Source organism: Taeniopygia guttata, chromosome 9 (genome assembly GCF_048771995.1).
Source record: "Taeniopygia guttata chromosome 9, bTaeGut7.mat, whole genome shotgun sequence".
NCBI classification, from domain to species: Eukaryota; Metazoa; Chordata; class Aves; order Passeriformes; family Estrildidae; genus Taeniopygia; species Taeniopygia guttata.
Window position 1 is genome coordinate 24,268,684 of NC_133034.1, and position 21,143 is coordinate 24,289,826.

General features: G+C 44.1%; 1 protein-coding gene across 1 annotated transcript; it reads right to left on the bottom strand.

Moving 5' to 3' along the window:
• Nucleotides 1-2,124: 2,124 nt before the first annotated feature.
• On the bottom strand, nucleotides 2,125-5,696 carry OTOL1 (otolin 1). The gene is made up of 4 exons (XM_030280605.4): nucleotides 5,438-5,696; nucleotides 4,104-4,196; nucleotides 3,145-3,216; nucleotides 2,125-3,002 (listed from the first exon to the last, which is right to left on the bottom strand). Exons 1-4 carry the CDS (start codon nucleotides 5,694-5,696, stop codon nucleotides 2,125-2,127), a joined length of 1,302 nt encoding a protein of 433 aa, XP_030136465.4.
• Nucleotides 5,697-21,143: the final 15,447 nt, after the last annotated feature.

A 21,143-nucleotide genomic window follows, 5' to 3' on the forward strand; every position in this document is an offset into this window, starting at 1 on the left:
AATATGGGCACGTGAGCTGAAATCCAAATGTTTTCTGTGCTGAAATCATAGAATTCCAGATATTGCTTGTGAGGTCATTTTAATCCTGGAGTTGTTGATATCCCTGTATTTTCAATTATATCTTGTTTACTCAGAATAAACTCACTAAAACTGCTTTTATTTTCTGTCACTTTGCTCAAGTGCTTAATTTTAGTTTTAAAATAACTTTCCAGGGCCTGGGCTGGGTTTAGTTTTTCTCCTTGATTACTCTTTTGGGCTGCCAAGAGATGCTGTAATTCCAATTATGTCGCAGATGAATTTGGTCTCCATAGGGAACAGCAGCTCATAATTTGGATTTATCTTTTTCTTTTCATTTTAGGATGGTTTTAACAGGGAAAAAAATATATATATAGAGCTCTTTTTTTCTCCCAAGTTATATTCCTTAAAGTGACTGAGTCAATTAGAACCAATTGAGTGGAAAGATTTCAATGGAGGTAAACAGGGATAACAACAGTGATGAAGGAATGGGAAGATAAATGTGGAAAAAGCTGTGGTGTGGCTGTTTAGAACTCTGATTACTGCTCCAAGAGCCTGGAGTTCTTTCCCATTATTGTTATTCAGCTGGAAGTTGTGCTCAGCTCCACCTCTGAAGTCAAATTCAGGGATGAGAGTCAGGATTTCAGAGGTGCCTACAGCACTGGGCAGGATCCAGAGGCAAATTCCTCCTCCCTGAGCGTGCATGAAGCTGGAAAAATCAGGATTAAAACCTCTCTGGAGCCAGAGGGATGAATCCCACCAGGAACAGGGGAGAAGCTGAACAAACTCAGGGCCACAACCTGATCCCAAGGGCATCACCCCAAATCCAGGAGCCTGCTCCCTCCCAAAGAACTGTTCAGGACTCCTGCCAAAATCCCACTAAAAAGCCCTGGGGAGACATATCCACCTGAGGGGGAAATGCACAGCAAATCCTACTAGAAAAACATGTCCAATATTCAGGACTCCTGCCCAAATCCCACTAAAAATCCCAGGGGAGACACATCCACACCAGGAGGGAAATGCAAAATAGATCCTCCCAGGAAAAAAATGTCCAATGTTCAGGATTCCTGCCAAAATCCCACTAAAAACCCCTGGGGAGACACATCCACACCAGGGGGGAAATGCACAGCAGAACCTCCTGGAAAAAACACATCAATCCCACTGCTCAGCCTGTTTGTCCAATTTCCCAGGGGATTTTGGAAGCAGAAATCCCAAATTTGCTCTTTGGCACCGGTTCAGAAGGTTTGGCACGGGTGGGATTCCTGCTTCACTCACTCCTCAGGGGCCTCCTACCAGCACGCAACAGGAATTCTCTTCAAAGAGATGAAAATATTGTAATTTTCTGCACAGTTTTTGGGGCATTTTTGTGTCCACAGCTGGGTCTATCTCTTTTTAGACAATTTTTCATATAACTCATGACCAAAACTAAAGCACTAAATAACACTCATTCAAGGATAAAAGAGCTTTAATTCTTTTCAGGTGATCTCAAGGAACCTGCTGCTCATGTTCCCATCTGGCTGATCCCGAGGATGATCCCACAGCATCAGAGGCTCAGAACCTGGTGGTCTGAGTAGGCCAATAAAGTCAAATATTCATCTCTCAGCTACTTTTGAAAGTTTCAGATTTATTTTTGTTTAAGAACAAGATTTAGAAGGGTTTTTTACATTGATCTACTACTCTTTTAGACCAAAACTAAAGCACTAAATAATACTGATTCAAGGATAAAAGAGCTTTAAATATTTTCAGGTGATCTCAAGGAACCTACTGCTCATGTTCCCAGCTCTATAAATCAAATCCTGGCATTTGACAAAATCAGAGGTGATCAGAACTGATTCCTAGAGGGAATTTGGGCCATGCAAGGACTGCAGGAGCTGGGAAGGAGTTTCATTCCATGATTTGAATATTCTAATTACAAACTGTGCTGGGAAATGCCCTCTCCATGCTGGTCCTGTTGGTGCTTGGACAACGGGCGAAGGATGCATGACTTCTTTAAACTAATCCACGCCTTGCAAATATAAGTGCTTTTGTTAAAACATCACAAAAATAACAACTAAACCAAGGTGCTGCCCTTTTCTCCTCTCACACCAGGAGGGAAAAGACGTTATAAACTCACAGAAGGACCTCAAAACCATCAGGGTACAGCAGAAACCCCGTGAAGACGCTGTCATCCTCCGCGCCAGCGTAGAGCCCGTTCCAGTCCTTCCCGACCTCCAGCCACACTTGGTCGCCCACCCTCAGCTTGAGGATGGTCAGGAAGGAGGCCTGGTCAATGTCCTGGCCGTAGAGGGTGTCCCTGGCCTTGGCCACCCTCCTGCTGCTGGCCACGAGGCTGAGGCGCGCGGGGCGGCCGCGCACGGTGACGTGGTAGGAGAAGACGTAGGCGCCGGGCACGCTGCAGTTGAACTTGCCCGTGGCGGGGTCGTAATCGTGGCGCTCGTTGAACCACACGCGGTCAAACCTGATGGGCACGTTGGGAGGAGGGAAGGGCCTGGAGAGCCCCGCGCTGAACGCCGAGCGCGGGGCCCTGGGGACGTGCCCAGGGGCGCCTTTGGCCCCACGGGAACCTTTCCTGCCCGGGGCGCCGCGGCCGCCCTTGGTGCCAGGCTCGCCCTTGGCGCCCGCGGGGCCCAGGTCCCCCTTGTCGCCCTTGCGGCCCTGCTCGCCCTTCTCTCCCTGTTTGCCGGCCGCCCCCCGCGTGCCCTCGGTGCCCGCGTCCCCTTTGCTGCCCTTCTCCCCCTTGGTGCCCCCTTCCCCTCTGTCCCCCTTGGCCCCTCTGCCCCCCGGCTCCCCACAGTAGCCCTTTTCCCCCGTGTCCCCCTTTTCTCCCTTGTCCCCCTGCTCCCCGCCCGCTCCCGGCTCTCCGGGATCGCCCCTGTCCCCTTTGTCTCCCTTGGTGCCGTTGTCACAGGTGTCCCCTTTAGCCCCCTTTTGTCCCTTCAGGCCAGGGAAGCCGTAGCTGCCCTTGTTGCCTTTGGCTCCAGCTTCACCTGGGGGAAAAAAGATTAAAACCAATAAAATTGGATTGCCCTGAAGATGGAAGGACCATCCAAAGGGATTGGTCCTTCCATGCTGCTGCAAAACCCAGAGCAGAGGGAAAGATCAGAGCAATCCTGGATTTTCCAGGCCTACCTTGCAGCCCAGGTTTCCCTGGATAACCGGGGCTTCCACTCGCTCCTCGCTCTCCTTGCTCCCCTTTTCCTCCTAGGATGTTCCAGCATGAATTAATTAATTAATTAATTAATTAATTGGTGCTGGTGTGTGCAGCAGAGGAAGCATCACGCCCCATTGGGACCGTCAGCGTGCGTCCCTCACTTCATTCATAAAACAGACGTGAGCAAGGTGGGTTTTGAGGAAACACCTTCAGGAACCTCAGCTGGATCCCACAGCCCCCAGCACCACCTCACTCCAAGATTTCTGCCCCTCTGTGAGGCAGTTGCTGCTCTTCAATGGAAGATGGAGAAGGTGACAGCTCTGCATTCCTCATTCCTCTTCCCTCATCCCTCATCCCTCATTCCTCATCTCTCATCCCTCATTCCTCATTCAAAAAGCCAAAAAGCTTTTTCCAGGAGTAAATCGCTGCCTCAGGGGCTGCAGTGACTGAACCAGCCTCTGCTGCCGGGAGCCTGGGTGATTCTCCAGAGGCAGCAGCAGGATCCTGCCAGGATAAAGCTGCTCCAAGCCCCAAACAAAGGGCAGGGTTTCCTTTCAGGAATACTGATGGATAATGACTGCTCAGCATCTTAAAGTTCTTTTGCCTGAGATATTGAAATTGAAATGCAGATTTTACACCTGCACACAACTTCCGTGGTGGCTTTTTCCTACTTCTGTTCTTCATCCAAAGCAAACTGAACCAGGATTTTGAACTCCTGTTCTGAACAAGAATTTTCGAGTGAGGTCTTTATGAGCAGCTGCTCCTATTCCACCTGAACAAACACTGCCACCACCTGAGTTCCTGTCCCTGCACTGATGCCAGCTAAACCTCTCCGGGGCTCAATCCCTAGCAGCAATCTTCTTTTGTTTTGAAAAATTTTTTAATAATTTGGTGGTATTTTATGAGGACAGCAGCATTTTCCATCAGTCTGGTTTACCTCTTTCTCCTTTAGAGCCTTTTGGACCTTGAGGGCCAGGAGTTCCCGGCAGCCCTGGCAGCCCAGCATCTCCCTTCTCCCCCTTGGGACCTGTAAAATCAACAAAATTACGTCAGTAACTCCAAGGTTTAACTTCTAAATGACATTTTCATCAATACCTGAGCAGTGTATATGAGGTGATTCCATCACCTTGGGAAGAGCTGCTTGTTTTATTTGACATCATCAAATCTCACTGCTTCGCCTTTCACTCTGGGCCACAGTTAAAGACTTTTTAAAACCAACTTTGAGCTACCTCAGAGCCACAGGAGCTCAGAGGTTCACAAAACATCAGAAATTAATCTGTCTTCAAAATCTGAGCACATCCAAGGAGCTGCCAGAACTTTGGGATTGTCCCTTTCCTTAAGGAGAATTAATTCTGCAAATACAGAAGGGGAACCTGGCTGAGAGCTCCACGCTGCAGAAGGGAGAGATTGAAATCCTTTCCCTTTTCCATCCTCTTGGGAATCCAGAGATTCCCAGTGCCTGTCTGGGAGCAGATTATGGCAGATTATGGAAAGAGAAGAAGAGTGCAAGACTCTTGTGATTAGAAGAGTGCAAAGCTTTTGTGATAAGAAGAGTGCAAGGCTGTTGTGATAAGAAAAAGAAGAGTGAAAAGTTGTTGTGATAGGAAACAGAAGAAGAGTGCAAGGTTGTTGTGATAAGAGGAGTGCAAAGCTGTTGTGATAAGAAAGAGAAAAGTGCAAAGCTGTTGTAATAAGAAAGAGAAGAAGAGTGCAAGGCTGTTGTAAGAAAAAGTGCAAGGCTGTTGTGATAAGAAAGAGTGCAAGGTTGTTGTGATAAGAAAAAGAAGAGTGAAAAGTTGTTGTGATAGGAAACAGAAGAAGAGTGCAAGGTTGTTGTGATAAGAAAGAGGAGTGCAAAGCTGTTGTGATAAGAAACAGTGCAAGGCTATCGTGATAAGAAAAAAAAGAGTGAAAAGCTGTTGTGACAAGAAGAATGCAAGGCTGTTGTGATAAGAAAGAGTGCAAGGCTGTTGTGGTAAGAAAGAGAAAAGTACAAGGCTGTTGTGATAAGGAAGAAGAAGAGTGCAAGGGGAAGAGAAGAAGAGTGCCAGGCTGTTGTGATAAGAAGAGTGCAAGGCTATTGTGATAAGAGTGCAAGGCTATTGTGATAAGAAGAGTGCCAGGCTGTTGTGATAAGGACTGTCCCCCTAAACCCGCCCAAACCGCCCAGCACCAGAGCTGCAGACGGCTGGGATGTCCCCGGGAGCTGCACAAACCCTGCCAAACCCTTTCCCGGGGGAGAAGCCGCGGGATTCTCTGCTCCCATCCCCAGCGAGGCTCTCCCACCTGCGGCTCCCCGCGGCCCGGCGGGCGGGCAGCATTCGCAGCAGTTGAAGAAGAGCTCGGCCGAGTCCAGCGTGGAATTCTCCACGGGGAACAGCGTTGCTGGGAGCGGTGTTTTCCCCGGGACAGAGGCGGGAGGTGGTTTGGGTTTGGTGCGGAGCACGGCCGGGGTCACCTTCAGCACCGCCAGCGCTGGGACAGCGACCAGCAGCAGGAGCAGCGGGACGGGACACGGGCAGCTCGGCATGGCAGCGCTGCGGGACAGCACAGGATAAACCCGCACCTCTGGCTCTGAAACGTCAACTTTAAGGCATTTAGAGATTTTGAGGAGCTAAGATTTTAGTTAGAAATAAGCCTTACTAGAGTTAATTAAAATAAGAATAATAAATGAGTAGGCCTTGATGAAGTTAAGAGTTAGTAGTTAACTAATAATTAATTGCTTGTCAGCACAATGTTTAGTTAGCTGGGTTTATAATGAAGAATATAGAAACTGATAAATTGCTTTTAGGAACATAAGACAATTGTGGGCCTCCTCTGTTCTGAAACCAATTGAAGACAAGGAATGGGAGTTCTACCAAGAGTTCATTTGTCAGATTTGCATTGAAAAGGCAGAAAGGTCAGAACGAGGAAGACTTCATTTACTTCCTCATTTTGGGACCCCTCCCCATAAAAGGGACCACCGACCCATTTCAAAGGACAAACTACGCATGCTTAATAGCTTTTGGAGTGATTAGCATACGAAGCGGGAATGGGATGTACTAAAATTATGAATATGTATTTGTAAACACACACTTTCTAACTTTAAACTGTTAGAGAGTTTTTGTCCATCACAGTTGGATATCAATACTAGATCAATATCCATATTTTTTAATAAATCAGCACCCTCTGCTCCTCCCCACGGCCTCACAGTGCCCGCTCTGCCCGGCTCTGCTGAGATGCTCAAGGATGCTTTGGGTTGAAGCATCCAAAATCCCGTCCCGTTCCGTCCCCGGGACATCTTCGCTGTCCCCGCTGCTTCAAACCCTGTCCAGCCCGGCCGTGGGCACTGCCAGGGATCCAGGGGCAGCCACAGCTGCTCTGGGAACCCATCCCGGCCCTCTTCACCTTCCCAACAAGGAATTCCTTCCCAAAATCCCACCCAAGCCTGCCCTTCTTCTACTCCACATCATGCCCGTTACTCCGTGCTTTTAGGGAAAAGTTTCTCTCCAACCCTCTTGGAACCCCCCCTTTGTTCCTAGAGGATGTGGAGAGAATTCCGTAATGATTTCAGAGTCAAACACAACTACTGCTCTGGGAATTCCAGATGGGCTCCCTAGCTGTTCTGAGAAACCATCCCAACCCCTCTCCACCTTCCCAGGTTCCTTCCCAAAATCCAACCCAAGCCTGCCCTTCTCTACTCCAGAACATGCCCATTTGGAACCCCCCTTTGTTCCTGGAAGGATGTGGAGAGAATTCCGTAATGATTTCAGAGTTCAACACAATTACACACAAAAAAAGAATAAATGGAAACATGTCCAGGGTGCTCCAAACCCCATCCAGCCCGGCCGTGGGCACTGCCAGGGATCCAGGGGCAGCCACAGCTGCTCTGGGAACCCATCCCGGCCCTCTTCACCTTCCCAACAAGGAATTCCTTCCCAAAATCCCACCCAAGCCTGCCCTTCTTCTACTCCAGATCATGCCCATAACTCCATTCCTTTAGGGAAAAGTTTCTCTCCAGCCCTCTTGGAACCCCCACTTTGTTCCTGGAAGGATATGGAGAGAATTCCTTCATGATTTCAGAGTCCAACACAACTACACTCACTAAAAACCTTTTCTCTAAAAGAATAAATGGAAACAAATGAAGCATCAATTATTCCAAACTCAGGTACTTTGGAATCAAAAGTATCGAGTATGCCAACAATTTTATCTTTATTTCATCATTTCTGCCTGATTTTCTGGACTTTTTAGTGGAAATTTTCACATCTGTTCTATTTATCCCTAAAGTGTTGCTTATTATGCTATCACTCCATGCTTTTGGGGAAAAGTTTCTCTCCAGCCCTCTTGTAACCCCCCTTTGATCCTGGAAGGATGTGGAGAGAATTCCATCATGATTTCAGAGTCCAACACAAGTACACACAAAAAAAAAATGCTTTTCTCTAAAAGAATAAATGAAAACAAAGGAAGCATTAAGTTTTCCAAACTCAGGTACTTTGGAATCAAAAGTCTCAGGTATGCTAAAATTTTATCTTGATTTTTTTAATTTCTGCCTGATTTTCTCGACTTTGTAGTGTGCTAAAAATTTTATCTTGATTTTTAATATCTGCCTGATTTTCTGGACTTTGTAGTGTGCCAAAATTTTTATCTTGATTTTTTTTCCTATGTTTCTGCCTGATTTTTGAGGAAACTTTCACATCAGAAAGGACAAAGGCAGAGGCCCCGATTTTCCTTCAGGCCAGGTGGTGCCTCTCAGGTGACCCCTCACAAAAAGCACTTTTGTTCCTTTTTAAAGCAGCTGCAAAGGCAGAAGGAACAGAGCCCCTTTCTGGCGGAGCTGAAACCCAACCTGCCCCGGGAGCCGCAGCGTTCCAGGGCTGGGAAAGCTCCGCTGCCCCCCCGGCCCTGCCGGCCTGGGGCAAGGAGAGCCAGGGCACCCCGGCACCTGGGGCTGCGGCAGGACATTTTATTTTATTTTATTTTATTTTATTTTATTTTATTTTATTTTATTTTATTTTATTTTATTTTATTTTATTTTATTTTATTTTATTTTATTTTATTTTATTTTATTTTATTTTATTTTATTTTATTTTTTGTTTTATTTTATATATTGTTTTTATTATTTTATTTCAATTATTTTATTTTATTTTATTTTTATTGTATTTATTATTTTATTTTATTTTAATTTTTATTGTATTTATTTCATTTCATTTTATTTTATTTTATTTTTATTTTTTATTGTATTTATTTTATTATTTTATTTTATTTTATTTTCATTTGTTGTTGTATTTATTTTATTTTATTTTATTTTGTTTTATTTTATTTTTATTTTTATTATTTATTTATTTATTTATTTATTTATTTATTTATTTTATTTATGTGTTTATTTTATTTTAATTTAATTATTTTATTTTATTTTAATTTTTATTGTATTTATTTTATGATTTTATTTAATTTAATTTTCTTTTTTTATTGTATTTATTTTATTTTATTTCATTTTATTTTATTTGAATTTTTATTAATTAATTAATTAATTAATTAATTTTATTTTATTACATTTTATTTTATTTTATTTTTATTTTTTATTGTATTTATTTTATTTTATTTCACTTTATTTTATTTTATTTCATTTATTTTATTTTATTTTAATTCCTTTATTTTATTTTATTTTATTTACTTTCTTTTATTTTATTTTATTTATTTATTTATTTATTTATTTATTTATTTCCATTTCTTTTTATTAATTTCTATTTATTTTTATTTCTTTTCTTTTTATACCAATTTCTTTTTATTTCTTTTCTTTTTCTTTTCATTTTCAAACAGAATGAAATCATTTAATGAAAAATCAATTCCCCACCTAAAACCCCCAGTGGTCCCTGTCGGATGTTGGAATCTGCTGAGAATTTTAGAATTTCACACTGACCCCCAAGTCTGCATTTCACCTGAGGCTGGAGGAAAAAACTTCCAAAATGACACGGCAAAACTAAGATTATAAATGTGTGGTTTAAATAAAAATGTGTAATATCAGAGTAAAAAAAAAATTAAAGTTTAGAATATAATAATATATATAAAACAAGATAAAAAAATTATGGCAGAAGCGACTCCTTCTTCATTAATTTATGTAGTAGTATTAGTATAGTATAATTAAGTAAAAAGCCACAAGTAGTTAGTTATTAAATAAAAAATAAAAATAATTTATGTCCTTTCTTAATTAAATAATTAATTAATTAAAGAGTCTATCTTTAAAAAACCTGATAAAAAGAAAACTACAACCCCATTCTGAATTTGTTAAAATCCTAGAAATCTCACAATTTGTGAAAGGAAATATAAATTTACTTTAATTTAATTTAATTTTGATTTTAATTTGTGAAAGAAAATATAAATTAAAAGGAATAAAAACAAATAAACATCCAAATCTAAACAAAAACCACCATTTCACGCATTTAACCCCAACCTTAACAAAAAGAAAAGAAAATTCAGCAGCTGCCCTCAGGGAGAATTCAATCCAGAAATAGAAATTATTTATCTAGAAATTATTTATCCCTTCTCCACGAGTGGGTTTAGCCAGAACGGGATTTTATGGGCAGATTTTGGTCCAAAATTGGGATTTTTTAACCCTTACCATGAAGATTTTCCTGGAAGTTGGTGTGGAAGGAGATGCTCAGGCAGGGAGCAGCCAGAGCCTGCAAATGCAGAGAAAAAGGAGGAAAAATGAGAAAAAAAAGGAGGAAAAAGGGAGAAAAAAAAAAAAGAAAAAGGAGGGGGAAAAAGGAGAAAAAAGGAGGGGAAAAAAGGAGGGAATAAAGGAGGAAAAAAGGAAGAAAAAAAAGAGGAAAAAAGGAGGAAAAGAGGAGGAAAGAAAATGAGAAAAAAAGGAGGAAAAGAGGAAGAAAAAAGGAGGAAAGAAAAGGAGGGAAAAAGGAGGGAAAAAAGGCGGAAAAAAGGAAGAAAAAAGGAGGAAAGAAAAGGAGGAAAAAGGAGGAAAAGAGGAGGAAAGAAAAGGAGAAAAAAGGAGGAAAAAAAGGAGGAAGAGAAGGAGGAAAAAATGAGGGGAAAAAACGAGGAAAGAGAAGGAGGGAAAAAAGGAGGGAAAAAAGGAGGGAGAAAAGAAGGAAAAGTGGAGGAAAAAAGGAATAAAAAAAAGGAGGGAAAAAAGGAAGAAAAAAGCAGGAAAAAAAGGAGGAAAAAGGGAGGAAAAAAGGAGAAAAAAGAGAAAAATTATCATCTGCTGCCTGGAAAAAGGGGAAAAAATCCCTAAATTCTCCTTTTGAACAATATCCTCACACAGGAGTGCCCTGTAACAGCTGGAGATAAATAAATAAAGCCAATATTTACACACAAACCCCCCACAGATTTTAGGGATTTAATAATTTTTTGGGAAAATTCTAAATCAGTTCCCAAATCCAAACTGTTCCTAAGGTTTCCTGTCACACATCACAAGCCCCAAACCCAGCCAGATCGATGGATTGCTGTCTAACAACAAAAAAAAAACATAATTAACAACCAAATTATACCTCACCACCCTGCAAAAATTAAATCCTCCGAGCAAGGAATCACTAAACTGATTTTCATTTTAATGGGCAAGACTGTTCCTACAATAATTATTCTTAAATAATTATTTTAGGATTTTTTTTTACATGTCAGGGGGTTGGAATAAAATGATCTTTAAGGTCTCTTCCAACCCAAACCAGTCTGTGGTTCTAAATAAATGCACTTAAATAAAACTGAAATTTTGGACTTCTTCATCACATTAATTCACCACCACCGAATATAAAATCATTCTTTGGAATCCCCCACTAAAATTATAATTCACAGTGAACACAAAATAGGAAGAATTAAACTTTGCTGCCGTACCATATCATTAATAAAATTAATCCACATTTAATTGTATCTAAATATCTACTAATTATTAACATATTTCCCATAATAAGATGCAGTAATACACTTTTTTTTTTTTGCGTATTGCTCCCTAAAATTCCAGATATTCCAGTTCACAACAGGAATTTAACCCCAATCCATCAGTTTTAAATATCAGGGAGATGACTGCACTTTATCTTATTTAATTATTTCTGGTTTTCAGGCGTGTGAGGAAAGAAAAACCCCTAATCCCCACACATTATACATTGATTATAGACAGGAATTTTTCTGCAGACAAATCCTATTCTCTTAAATTCTGCACCTCTCTCCTACCTTACAAACGCTCCCATTCCCAGGAGGAGCCTCCCTCCATGGCACCTGGAAAAAGGGAATTTATTTGGGGAGAGAATTGAATTTATTTGGGGAGAGAATAGGTTTTATTTGGGAGAGAATCGGATTTATTTGGGGAGAGAATCGGATTTATTTGGTCCCAGCTGCTGCTGTGGCCAATGAGAACCTGCAGGGGGGACAGGGGGGATTGGCAAAGTCCCTGCAAGGAGCAAGGGGACACTGAAATCCCAGAAATCCAACGTTTCCCTAAAATCCTGGGATTGGCAAAGTCCCTGCAAGGAGAAAAATGAAATCCCAGAATTCCAACCCTGGGATTGCAAAATCCCTGCAAGGATCCCAGAAATCCAATCCTTCACTCAAATCCTGGGATTGGCAAAATCCCCTGCAAGGAGCAGGGGGACGCTGAAATCCCAGGAAAATCCCAGAATTTCAACCCTTCCCTAAAATCCTGGGATTGGCAAAGTCTTTGCAAGGAGAAAGATGAAATCCCAGAAATCCAACCCTGGGATTGGCAAAATCCCTGCAAGGAGAAAGATGAAATCCCAAAAATCCAACTCTGGGATTGGCAAAATCCCTGCAAGGAGCAAGGGGACACTGAAATTCCATAAATCCAACGCTTCCCTAAAATCCTGGGATTGGCAATGTCCTTGCAAGGAGAAAAATGAAATCCCAGAAATCCAACCCTGGCATTGGCAAAGTCCCTGCAAGGAGTGAAGGAACACTAAAATCCCAGGAAAATCCCAAAAATCCAACCCTTCCCTAAAATCCTGAGCCTGGCAAAGTTCCTGGAAGGAGAAAATTGAAATCCCAAAAATCCACCCTTCCCTAAAACCCTGGGACTGGCAATGTCCCTGCACGGAGCAGGGGGACACTGAAATCCCAGGAAAATTCCAGAATTCCAACCCTTCCCTCAAGCCCTGGGATGCTGCTGGGGTCTTTTTTGGCTCGACCCCAAAGATTTTTGGGAATTTTTAGGGATGCTCCTCTTTCATCTCATTGGGTACCACCAGGCTCAGAAGGAATTTGTCCGGACAGTTTTGAGGAGAGTTTTGACATTTGAGGACCCAAAGGAGAAGGAATTTTTCCATTTATTTCTCCAAGGTCCATTTATTTCTGTAAAGTCCAGGTTTCCCTCTGTAGTTAAAATGCAGATTTTTGGCATCACAATCCCATCCCTGAGCTGGGAGTGTGGAAAGGGGTAAAATAAAAATAAAATAAAAAAAAAAGCTCTATGGGATCATGTTAAATTCCCTTCACTAAGAGCAAATTTCGATACTAATTTCCTTTTTTCCCCCCCCCCCAAATTATCGAATAGTGAATTAAATGCTTGAGAGAAATGAAACCTGAAAACAAAAGAGAAAATAATCTTTGGGTAATGCCTTTATAGTTATTCTGTTTTCAGCTTAAATTTGAGGGTAGAGGGGATTCATTTGTGATGAGAACTTTAAATACTTCATGGGGTAAAAAATAATTCCTTTACATAGAAAAAGAGCAACGGTTCATGCAGGATTTTAAATGCTTGACTAGAGAAAATACATAGAAAAATAGAAAAAACATACTAGAAAAAAATATCCTACTTCATAGGGATTTCCATTGAATTCAGAGAAATAAAATTATCTCTCTGTAAATTCAGTGTTGTTACATTTGGAGTTACTAAAATTCAGATATCAGGGAGAAGATGAGATGGGGAAAACCTGCATCACTCTGTGCATCCCACAACCCAAGCGCCCTAAATCTGCACTTGCACCTAAATATGGATTTATTGCCCTTTAAATGTACTGGCTAGGAGATCCAAAAGCTTCCATTTCCCAAAAATAACCGTGTGGGGAGTTATTTGAGAACCTCGGAGGGACCCGAAATGCAGATTTCGAGCAGCAGAAACCCGCGGTTATTTATGGGAGACACCAGAATTACAGCTCAGGAATGATGCTGGGCTCAACTCCCACACGGGGATGGCTTTTAAAGCTTTTTGGGATGTAAACCAGAATTCCCCCAGGTGTTATCCCAAACCCAGCTCCAGGATTTCCTTTGTCGGGAGGTCTGGGTTAAGAAAAGCATCCATTGTCCCCTCTGGAAACTCGAGCCAGCCAAAAGGGAAAAGGGATAAAATTCCCTTTTCACTGGGGTTTCCCTTTGTGAGGCGGCCCCGGGATGTCATGGACACCTTTTTTATTTTATTTTTTATTTTTTTTCCTGGGGAATGTTGTTTTTCCTTGTGTGTTTGGGAAACAAAACCATCCTCAAGAGGGTTTGTTTTTTTGGGATTATTGCCCTCCTTGTGGCCCGTGGCAGATTTCAGGGAAAATGTGGCTGGAAATAAGCAGGGCTGGAATTCCAGGCTCGTTCCTTTGGGGCAGGGCTGTCATTCCCTCACTGGAATCATCATTTAATGCTGGAAAACCCATCCAGCTCCCTACATTAATCAGCATTTTATGAGACAAAATGTCTCATAAATTGATTGAATTAATTGAATTATAAGGAGATTGAATTAACGGAGTCCCTCTGCAGGTGATTTCTGCCCAGCAGGTGTTGCAACACTCCTTGGAAAGAAGGAAATGGAAAATTCTGGTTTCCTTTCACCCAAATTCTTCTTGGCTCTGGCTAATCCGGGCTGTGAAATAAAATCCGGGGTTCCAGCAAAGGGCAGAGTGCTGCAGCACCTTCAAACCACGGCGAAAATCTGAGAATAAAACTGCCTCTGTGGGCTGGACTCAAAAAATTCAGGGAGTTTATGGTATTTAGGGAATTATAAGCAAAGGACAGTGAGATTTTTTTTTTTTCCTCATCTACAACCTCGCTGCAAAGGTTTGGATCTGCACTATAATCAGAGGGAATATTCCCCCTGATTTCTTCAGAAGAGATGCCTAAAACTCTCCACCTCCTCTGCAAATCACCCAGAAGCAACAGAGGCAGCAAAATATCTCCAAAAAATAAACAGGGGGATGTATAACAGTAATAAATTATAAATAATTGTAAAAAACATTGTCTTTTTTAGGTCTTCTGACTCAAATCACGGGCTATAAAATTAAAAAAAAAAAAAAAAAAACAAAACAGGGGGATGTATAACAGTAATAAATTAAAAATAATTGTAAAATATGTATTTTTTTAGATCTCCTGACTCAAATCACAGAATATCCTGAGTTGGAACACATCATTTAAAGTCCAACTGCTGGCTCTGCACAGGACATCCCACCAGGAGCCCCACCAGGACCCCCACCAGGTTTAGGGCAGGAGCAGAGTGACTTCATTTCCAGCTCTTATTTTTCATTTCCAGCTCTTATTTTTCATTTCCAGCTCTTTTTTTTTTTTTTTCATTTCCATCTCTTTTTTTTTTTTTTCATTTCCATCTCTCATTTTTAATTTCCAGCTTTTTTTTTTTTCATTTCCATCTCTCATTTTTAATTTCCAGCTCTTTTTTTTTCATTTCCAGCTCTCTTTTTTTTCATTTCCAGCTCTCATTTTTCCCTCGGAAAGGGAGAAGGAGCAGAACGTGCCGAGGTGGGAAGGAATGATCCGGTTCCATGGAGGTGACAGCTGTGCCAGATGTCGCCTGGTGCTGGAATTTGGGACAAATGATTTAAGAAAAGGGGTTTCAGGCTGGCAGCTGGAGTGGGGAGGAGCAGGGATGGGAGGGCAGGAGTGGGATGGGAAGGAAAGCACAGGAGATTTTAGGAAAACAGGGAAATTGCTGCTCCAGGTGAGGCTCGGCACAAGAGGGAGCTCCAGGAGCTCCCAACAGCTCGGCCAGTGTCGGAATCTGAGATACTGATGATTCCCAGATTGTAGAAAGTCCCCTTTGGACCCCTTATCTAGAATCCTAAAATTTTACTTTTGCACCCGTGCCACACTTAATTATTACTGATATCAAACACTCAGAGCTGGTAATTCATCCTGTAAGATTGAAAACTCTTTTCCATGGACAGAGATCACAGCCAGTGTCTCTGGGGGCTCTGTCCAGGGGGTTCCTGACCCCTGCCGGGGTCCCAGACCTGCCAGGGCAGCCAGAGGGAAGCTCTGGATTCCCCCAGACCAGGGATGAGTTTGCAGCTGAAGCACAAAAATTAGGGAATATCCAGGTTGGAATGGCCCCACAGGCATCATCCAGTCCAGTTCTCATCCTGTCCGAACACCCCAGCCCTAAGAATTAATGACCCCTTACACACTGAGCTGTCCCAATCCATCCAGGACAAGCACAAAGCTCCAAACCAAACATTTTCCCAGCATAACTTCCCAAAATGGAATTTTTTTAACACAAAAATGCAGTTTCTGAGAGACTTGCACTGCTCAGACCTGTTTGTATTGGGAGCAGTGACCTATATGGAGGGAAACAAACCAAAATAAAAAAGCCAGCTATGGGAAGAATTCCTCATTTTAAGGACATTTCCCATGGAGAACTGGTGTTAGAATGAGCAGCATTGATCTCAAAGCTGGTGAAATTCTTCTCCAGCCACAGGGTGGGATGTGTTCAATGGTGGATTCCTCCCAGAGCATCCCAAACTCAGCTGCCTTCTCCAGAAGGAAACTCAAACCCCCCAAAGCAGCTGGATTTTCTCTGGAACACTTGGGAAGCAACCCAGGCATTCCCAGCCCTGGGATGGGGATCCCCACCTGGTATCCCAGCCAGGGGGGCAGTGTGGACACGCTGGCATCTGCAGGTCAAGAACAAATCCCAGTTCTCCCAGTTTTCCCAGCAGATCACACAGTTTGCTCACACAGAGCCCAGCCTGGCTGGAGAAATTGGATATTGGCCAAGGGACACAGCAGGAAGCAGAGAGGTGAAAATGTGACTCAGCCAGGACTGCAGATCCTGCCCAGCCCTTGCTCTGATTATTCCTTTACCTTCTAATTACTTGTTCCTGATCCCAGAATTCCACCCAGCCCCTCCCCCAGCCAATTAACCCAGAACATTAATTGTTATTGATATTGATTTATTGATACTGAGGAGGGCAAGGCTGCTGATAAATAATCCAAATTCCACATGAACAGATCCCCATAGAACAGAATTCCTCAGAGGGCACCACAGAACCCTTTTTGGCACAAAATTCCCAAGGAAATCACAGCAAAAGGGAGGGTCAGACCGGGTCAGTGCTGCCACCAGTGTCCCACGGAGCAGTGCCACCAAGCCCCAAAACAGGAGCTGTGGTGCTGGAGCTCACCCTGGGTCAGGGGTTGGCTCCATATGGTGGAAAAATCTCTCCTCCAAGCCATGCTTCAAAAAAAAAAGCTCAGAAGTCTTCTGTTGTCCGGTCTCAAGGCAGTTTATTGCAAGTTATCTAAAAGATTTTCTTCTGGGGCTGCTGTGGTTTGCTCACAGCTCAGGCAGAGGCACACACACACCCTGACATCCTCTCTGACTCCCGACTGCTTCTTCTCTCCCCCTCTGCCCAGGGCTGCTGCTGTCTTTTATATGGTACATTACGTGTTACATGGGTACAGTTTGTCCCCAATACCTATTACCTATATTAAATGGTGCTTTTATATCTTTTATATGGTACATTACGTGTTACATGTTACAGTTTTTCCCCAATACCTATTACCTATATTAAATGGTGCCTTTCTATTCTAAACCAACCTGTGAGTGCCAACATCACCAAGAACATGGAGGTAAGGAAGGAGAAAAAGGGAGGACAGGACAGGCCCAAATCCCTCCATCTTAAAACTTCTGACCCCCATGTACAAAACCAATACCCCCCTGTACAGCACTCAAAAATTCTTCCCTTTACTTTGTGACTACTTCTACTCTAATATCTAAACTTTTGTGACTTCTTGTTCTCCCTGCAAGGTTGGTAAATCGTTCCATGGTTCAAACCCAAAATCACAGCTGTTTCCAGCTGCCTGCCAGGGTCTCAAATGCTTCTGACCTGGGCCTGGAACCTCCAAAAATGTCTGAGGGACATTTTGAGTTCTGACACTGTGGTGGCACCCAAAGCACCTGGAGGGATGAGCACCCACAAAGGGCTGTCACCACACACGGAGCAGTGCCACCAACCCCCAAAACAGGAGCTGTGGTGGCACCCAAAGCATGTGGAGATATGAGCACCCACAAAGGGCTGTCACCACACCCCACAGTGCTGATGGCTTCATCTGCCCTGACATTAGATAAAAGGCTTGTTCTCTAATTTGTTGGGATAGGGTGGCTGTGGACAAGATCACCACACACCAAATTAGCTGACAACACAATTAGCAACACAATAATCTCAGGTTTAGCCAGAGAACCACCTCGGCCCAGAATATTCTGCAAACTCTGCCAGATTTCCTTGCTTACCCTGGAAGTTTCCTCCCCATTAATCAAGACGGCCTCACCAGCCAGACAAAACCTGAAAGGGCACATCCAGATCTCTCACTGCAGGAAAATGAAGAGTTCAGGTTGTTGCTTTGATGAGTTTGCATGAACATTCTCAAGTCTGCTTAGGCAGGAGGTTTAGATCACATTTTAGGGAGAAATTCCTCCCTGTGAAGGTGGGGAGGGTGCCCTGAGCAGCTGTGACAAGGCCAGGCTGGACAGAGCTTGGAGTGACCAGGAATGGTGGAAGGTGTCCCTGCCATGGCAGGGGTCGAATGAGATGATTTTGAGGTCCCTTCCAACCCAAAAACCATTCTGGAATTCTGGGATTTTATGAAATTGGATCTTCTGGGAAATCCTCGGTGATCCAGGCTGGGAAGAGCCTGGCCTGGTGTAAAGTGTCCCCGCAGGGCTGGGACAGAGCCCAGAGGCTCAGGAACCTTCCCAGACTCTGCAAATCCCTGTTGGCCTTTGTGGCAGGGCAGGGATTTCACTCCTGTCTCCAGGGGCTGAGCTGGATGTTTCCTGCAGGAGCCAAAACCACGCTGGAATCCCCAGCAATAATTAACACAAATCCCCAGGGGCCAGACCAGAAAGGGATCAGCAGCAGACAAGGAAACAAACTCCTGTATTTTTATCTACTTTATGCAGGTAATTTGGTCTGATTTGTACCACCACAAGGCTGAGGTTCAAGCAGGTCTGGAGCAGGAGAATGGTAACCCTGAGGAAGCTGGCAATTAAATGTGGTTGTGTGCCTCATCTTTTATTTTATAGGCCTGATTTTAAGGTTTTTAAGGAGGTTTTTCTGCTCAGTGCAGAAGTATCAGCCTGCAGCTGGTAAAAGCAAGTGTTAGGTTTATAAATAAATTTATTCATCCACATGAAGTGTCTCCTTTTCAAACCCTGCTCTAACAGAAAAGTTAAAAGAGTTTTGGGGGTTTTTTTGGTTTTTTGGTTTGTTTTTTTTTTTTTCTTTATTGGTTCACTTTTTGTTCCTGTCTCAGTAATTTGCTTTTCATTCCTTGCTAAGGACAAGCCAGAGGCTTCTCCTGCATCAGGGAAGGAAGCAGCAGGAGCAGGAAGCTCAGGAGGAAGCAGAGCCTCGCCTCCCTCAGCAGCAGGGCGTGATAAATCAAACCACAGCCTTCTTTCCATGAAACCCTGTCCTGCTCCTCAGAACTGAGCTGTTCACCCTGAATTCAGCCACTTCTTGGAGGTTCTTCCCTCTGGAAACACCAGAGGGGCCTGGCAGGGCCCCTCAGGCCCATCTTGTCTCAAGGCAAACAAAACTCGATTATCAGTGAATCTGAAATGGATCGTGAGGCAAATCCTCCTCCGTTTGATAACGAGAGTGTGTCAAAGGCAAACTGAGGCATTTATACAGCACTGAGCCTTCCTCTGCAGCCAGGGCGGGCTGAGGGGGCTGGGAAGGGTTTGGAGAATCCTGAGGGAGCTGGAAAGGGTTTGGAGAATGGAGCTCCAGGAGGGGCTTAGGGAGCTGGGAAGGTTTGGAGAATCCTGAGGGAGATGGGAAGGGTTTGGAGAATCCTGAGGGAGCTGGGAAGGGTTTGGAGAATCCTGAGGGAGCTGGGAAGGAGCTCAGCCTGGAGAAAAGGGGGATCAGGGGTGACCTTGTGGCTCTGCACAATTCCTGACAGGAGAGGACAGCCAGGGGGATTTGGGATTTTATCCCAGGGAACAGGGACAGGAGGAGAGGAACGGCCTCAGGCTGGGCCAGGGGAGCTCAGTTTGGGTTTTGAGCACAATTCCTTCCTGGAAAGGGCTGTCCAGCCCTGGCACAGCTGCACAAGTCCCCTGGTCTTGGGGTCTTGGGGATCTCCAGGGACTGGTGAAGTTCCCATCCCTGGAGGGATTTAAAAGATGTGGGGATGTGGCATTTGGGGACAGGCTTTAGTGGTGGTTTTGGGGACACTTGGATTCAATGATCTTGGAGATCTTTTCCAACCTAAATGATTCCAAGCTTCAGGGATTCTGTGCCCATCAGAAGCAGCTCATCAGGGTGCTAATGAGGCTGCGGGACAGTTTTTGTAAACTCCTCTCTGGAAAGTTCAGCCCCGGGAATAAATACCCAAAATAAACTGTTGTGTGGAGCTGATGCCTCAGGTTTGAGCTTTTCCATTTTTCACATTCTGTGCTGCTTTAGTGTGTGGGTCTGGGCTTCACATTATGGGATGCTGAGCTCTCCTCACAGAGCAGGAGACAAAACAATTCCTGCTCCAGCTGGGCACCAAGGACAAATGATCCAAATCTCAGCCCAGGAGCACAAACACCGTGGGCTGGAGAGAGAAAAACAAGCAGGATGGGACTGCCTGGGCTAAAGCTGGAATGGGACAATGAACTCCAAGGTGCCAATGGAGCAGAACTGATCCCAGGGAGAGCCCCCGGGAGCGCTCGTGCATTTTGGGGCCATTTTGGGTCATCTTGGGTGCAGCCCTGGCTGGGCTCTGGTGCTGCCCAAGGTGGATCCATGGAGGAGATCCTTGAATAAATCCCTGCTTTATTCTGTGACCCTGCCCAGCCTCTGCTCCAGCTCAGCCTGCACAAGGCATCAGAGCAAGTGCCCTGATAAGTCAAAATGCTTTTGCCAGGATTTTTAGGGGATTGGATGACACCCACCCACCCATCACTGGCAAAACCCCTCTGGCCATTCCAAGCTCTGCCCACTCAGGGATTTCACCACCTCAGACACAACACAGAGCTCCAGGACTGGCAGAGCTCTGCTCCGAGCTAGAAAGGGACACAACCATCTGTAAATTTTGAATAGAGATTTCGCACGTGAATGTTTTAATACCAAAGGCTAAGCAAGCATCAGTTCCACAGTCAACATCCATAAAAATAGCAGCGGCAGAAAAGAGGCACTGCCGGGCTGGGAGTGAAAGCGCCACATCCTGATGGCCCCTTTGTCACCTGCGCAGCCCTGTTTGTGCAAGCGCCTTTTAAAGGTGCTCGCCGCGGAAAGGGCAGTTTTAAAGCATCGTTAAAATATGTTCAAACAGGAAAAGAACATCTTTAACCCCGGCTGTTACATCTGGCCCTGAAAAGGTTTGCATTCCTTTGTGGTCGGAAGGCGCCGGTGGGTGCCAGAACAGCGACTTTGTTTAGTGAGGGAGATGTGCCCGGAATCCGGGAAAATCGGGGGGGGGAAAGCATTTCTGACACTTTTATTTCTAGGTTCGAAAGTAGATGTTTGCGAGCGACATTAAGCTTTTTTAATCTCTGGAACAGAATAAACGACACAAAGGTAAACCTCGTGTTTGGCAGGGCCGTGCTTTATTCCGGGCATTTCACATTAGGTTTAGTGAGTTGTCTGTCCTTTCTGCAAACCCCTCACCTGACACCTGCGGGTACCTGCTGGGTGTGAAATCCCCCCAAATCCCCTCTCCTCCCTCTGGAACACCGCGCTGCGGCTCCAGCTCCTTCCCACTCATCCGCTTGGAGCCGGGATGCTCGCAGGGAGCTGCGGGCATCCTTGGCAGGATAACCGCGCTG

Coding starts and splice junctions, on each gene's coding strand:
- OTOL1 (XM_030280605.4), bottom strand. CDS start 5,696: ATGCCGAGCTGCCCGTGTCCCGTCCCGCTGCTCCTGCTGCTGGTCGCT. Junction 4,197..5,437: donor CGCAGGTGGGAGAGCCTCGC/TGGGGATGGGAG, acceptor TTGTTGATTTTA/CAGGTCCCAAGGGGGAGAAG. Junction 3,217..4,103: donor AGGCTCTAAAGGAGAAAGAG/GTAAACCAGACT, acceptor GGAACATCCTAG/GAGGAAAAGGGGAGCAAGGA.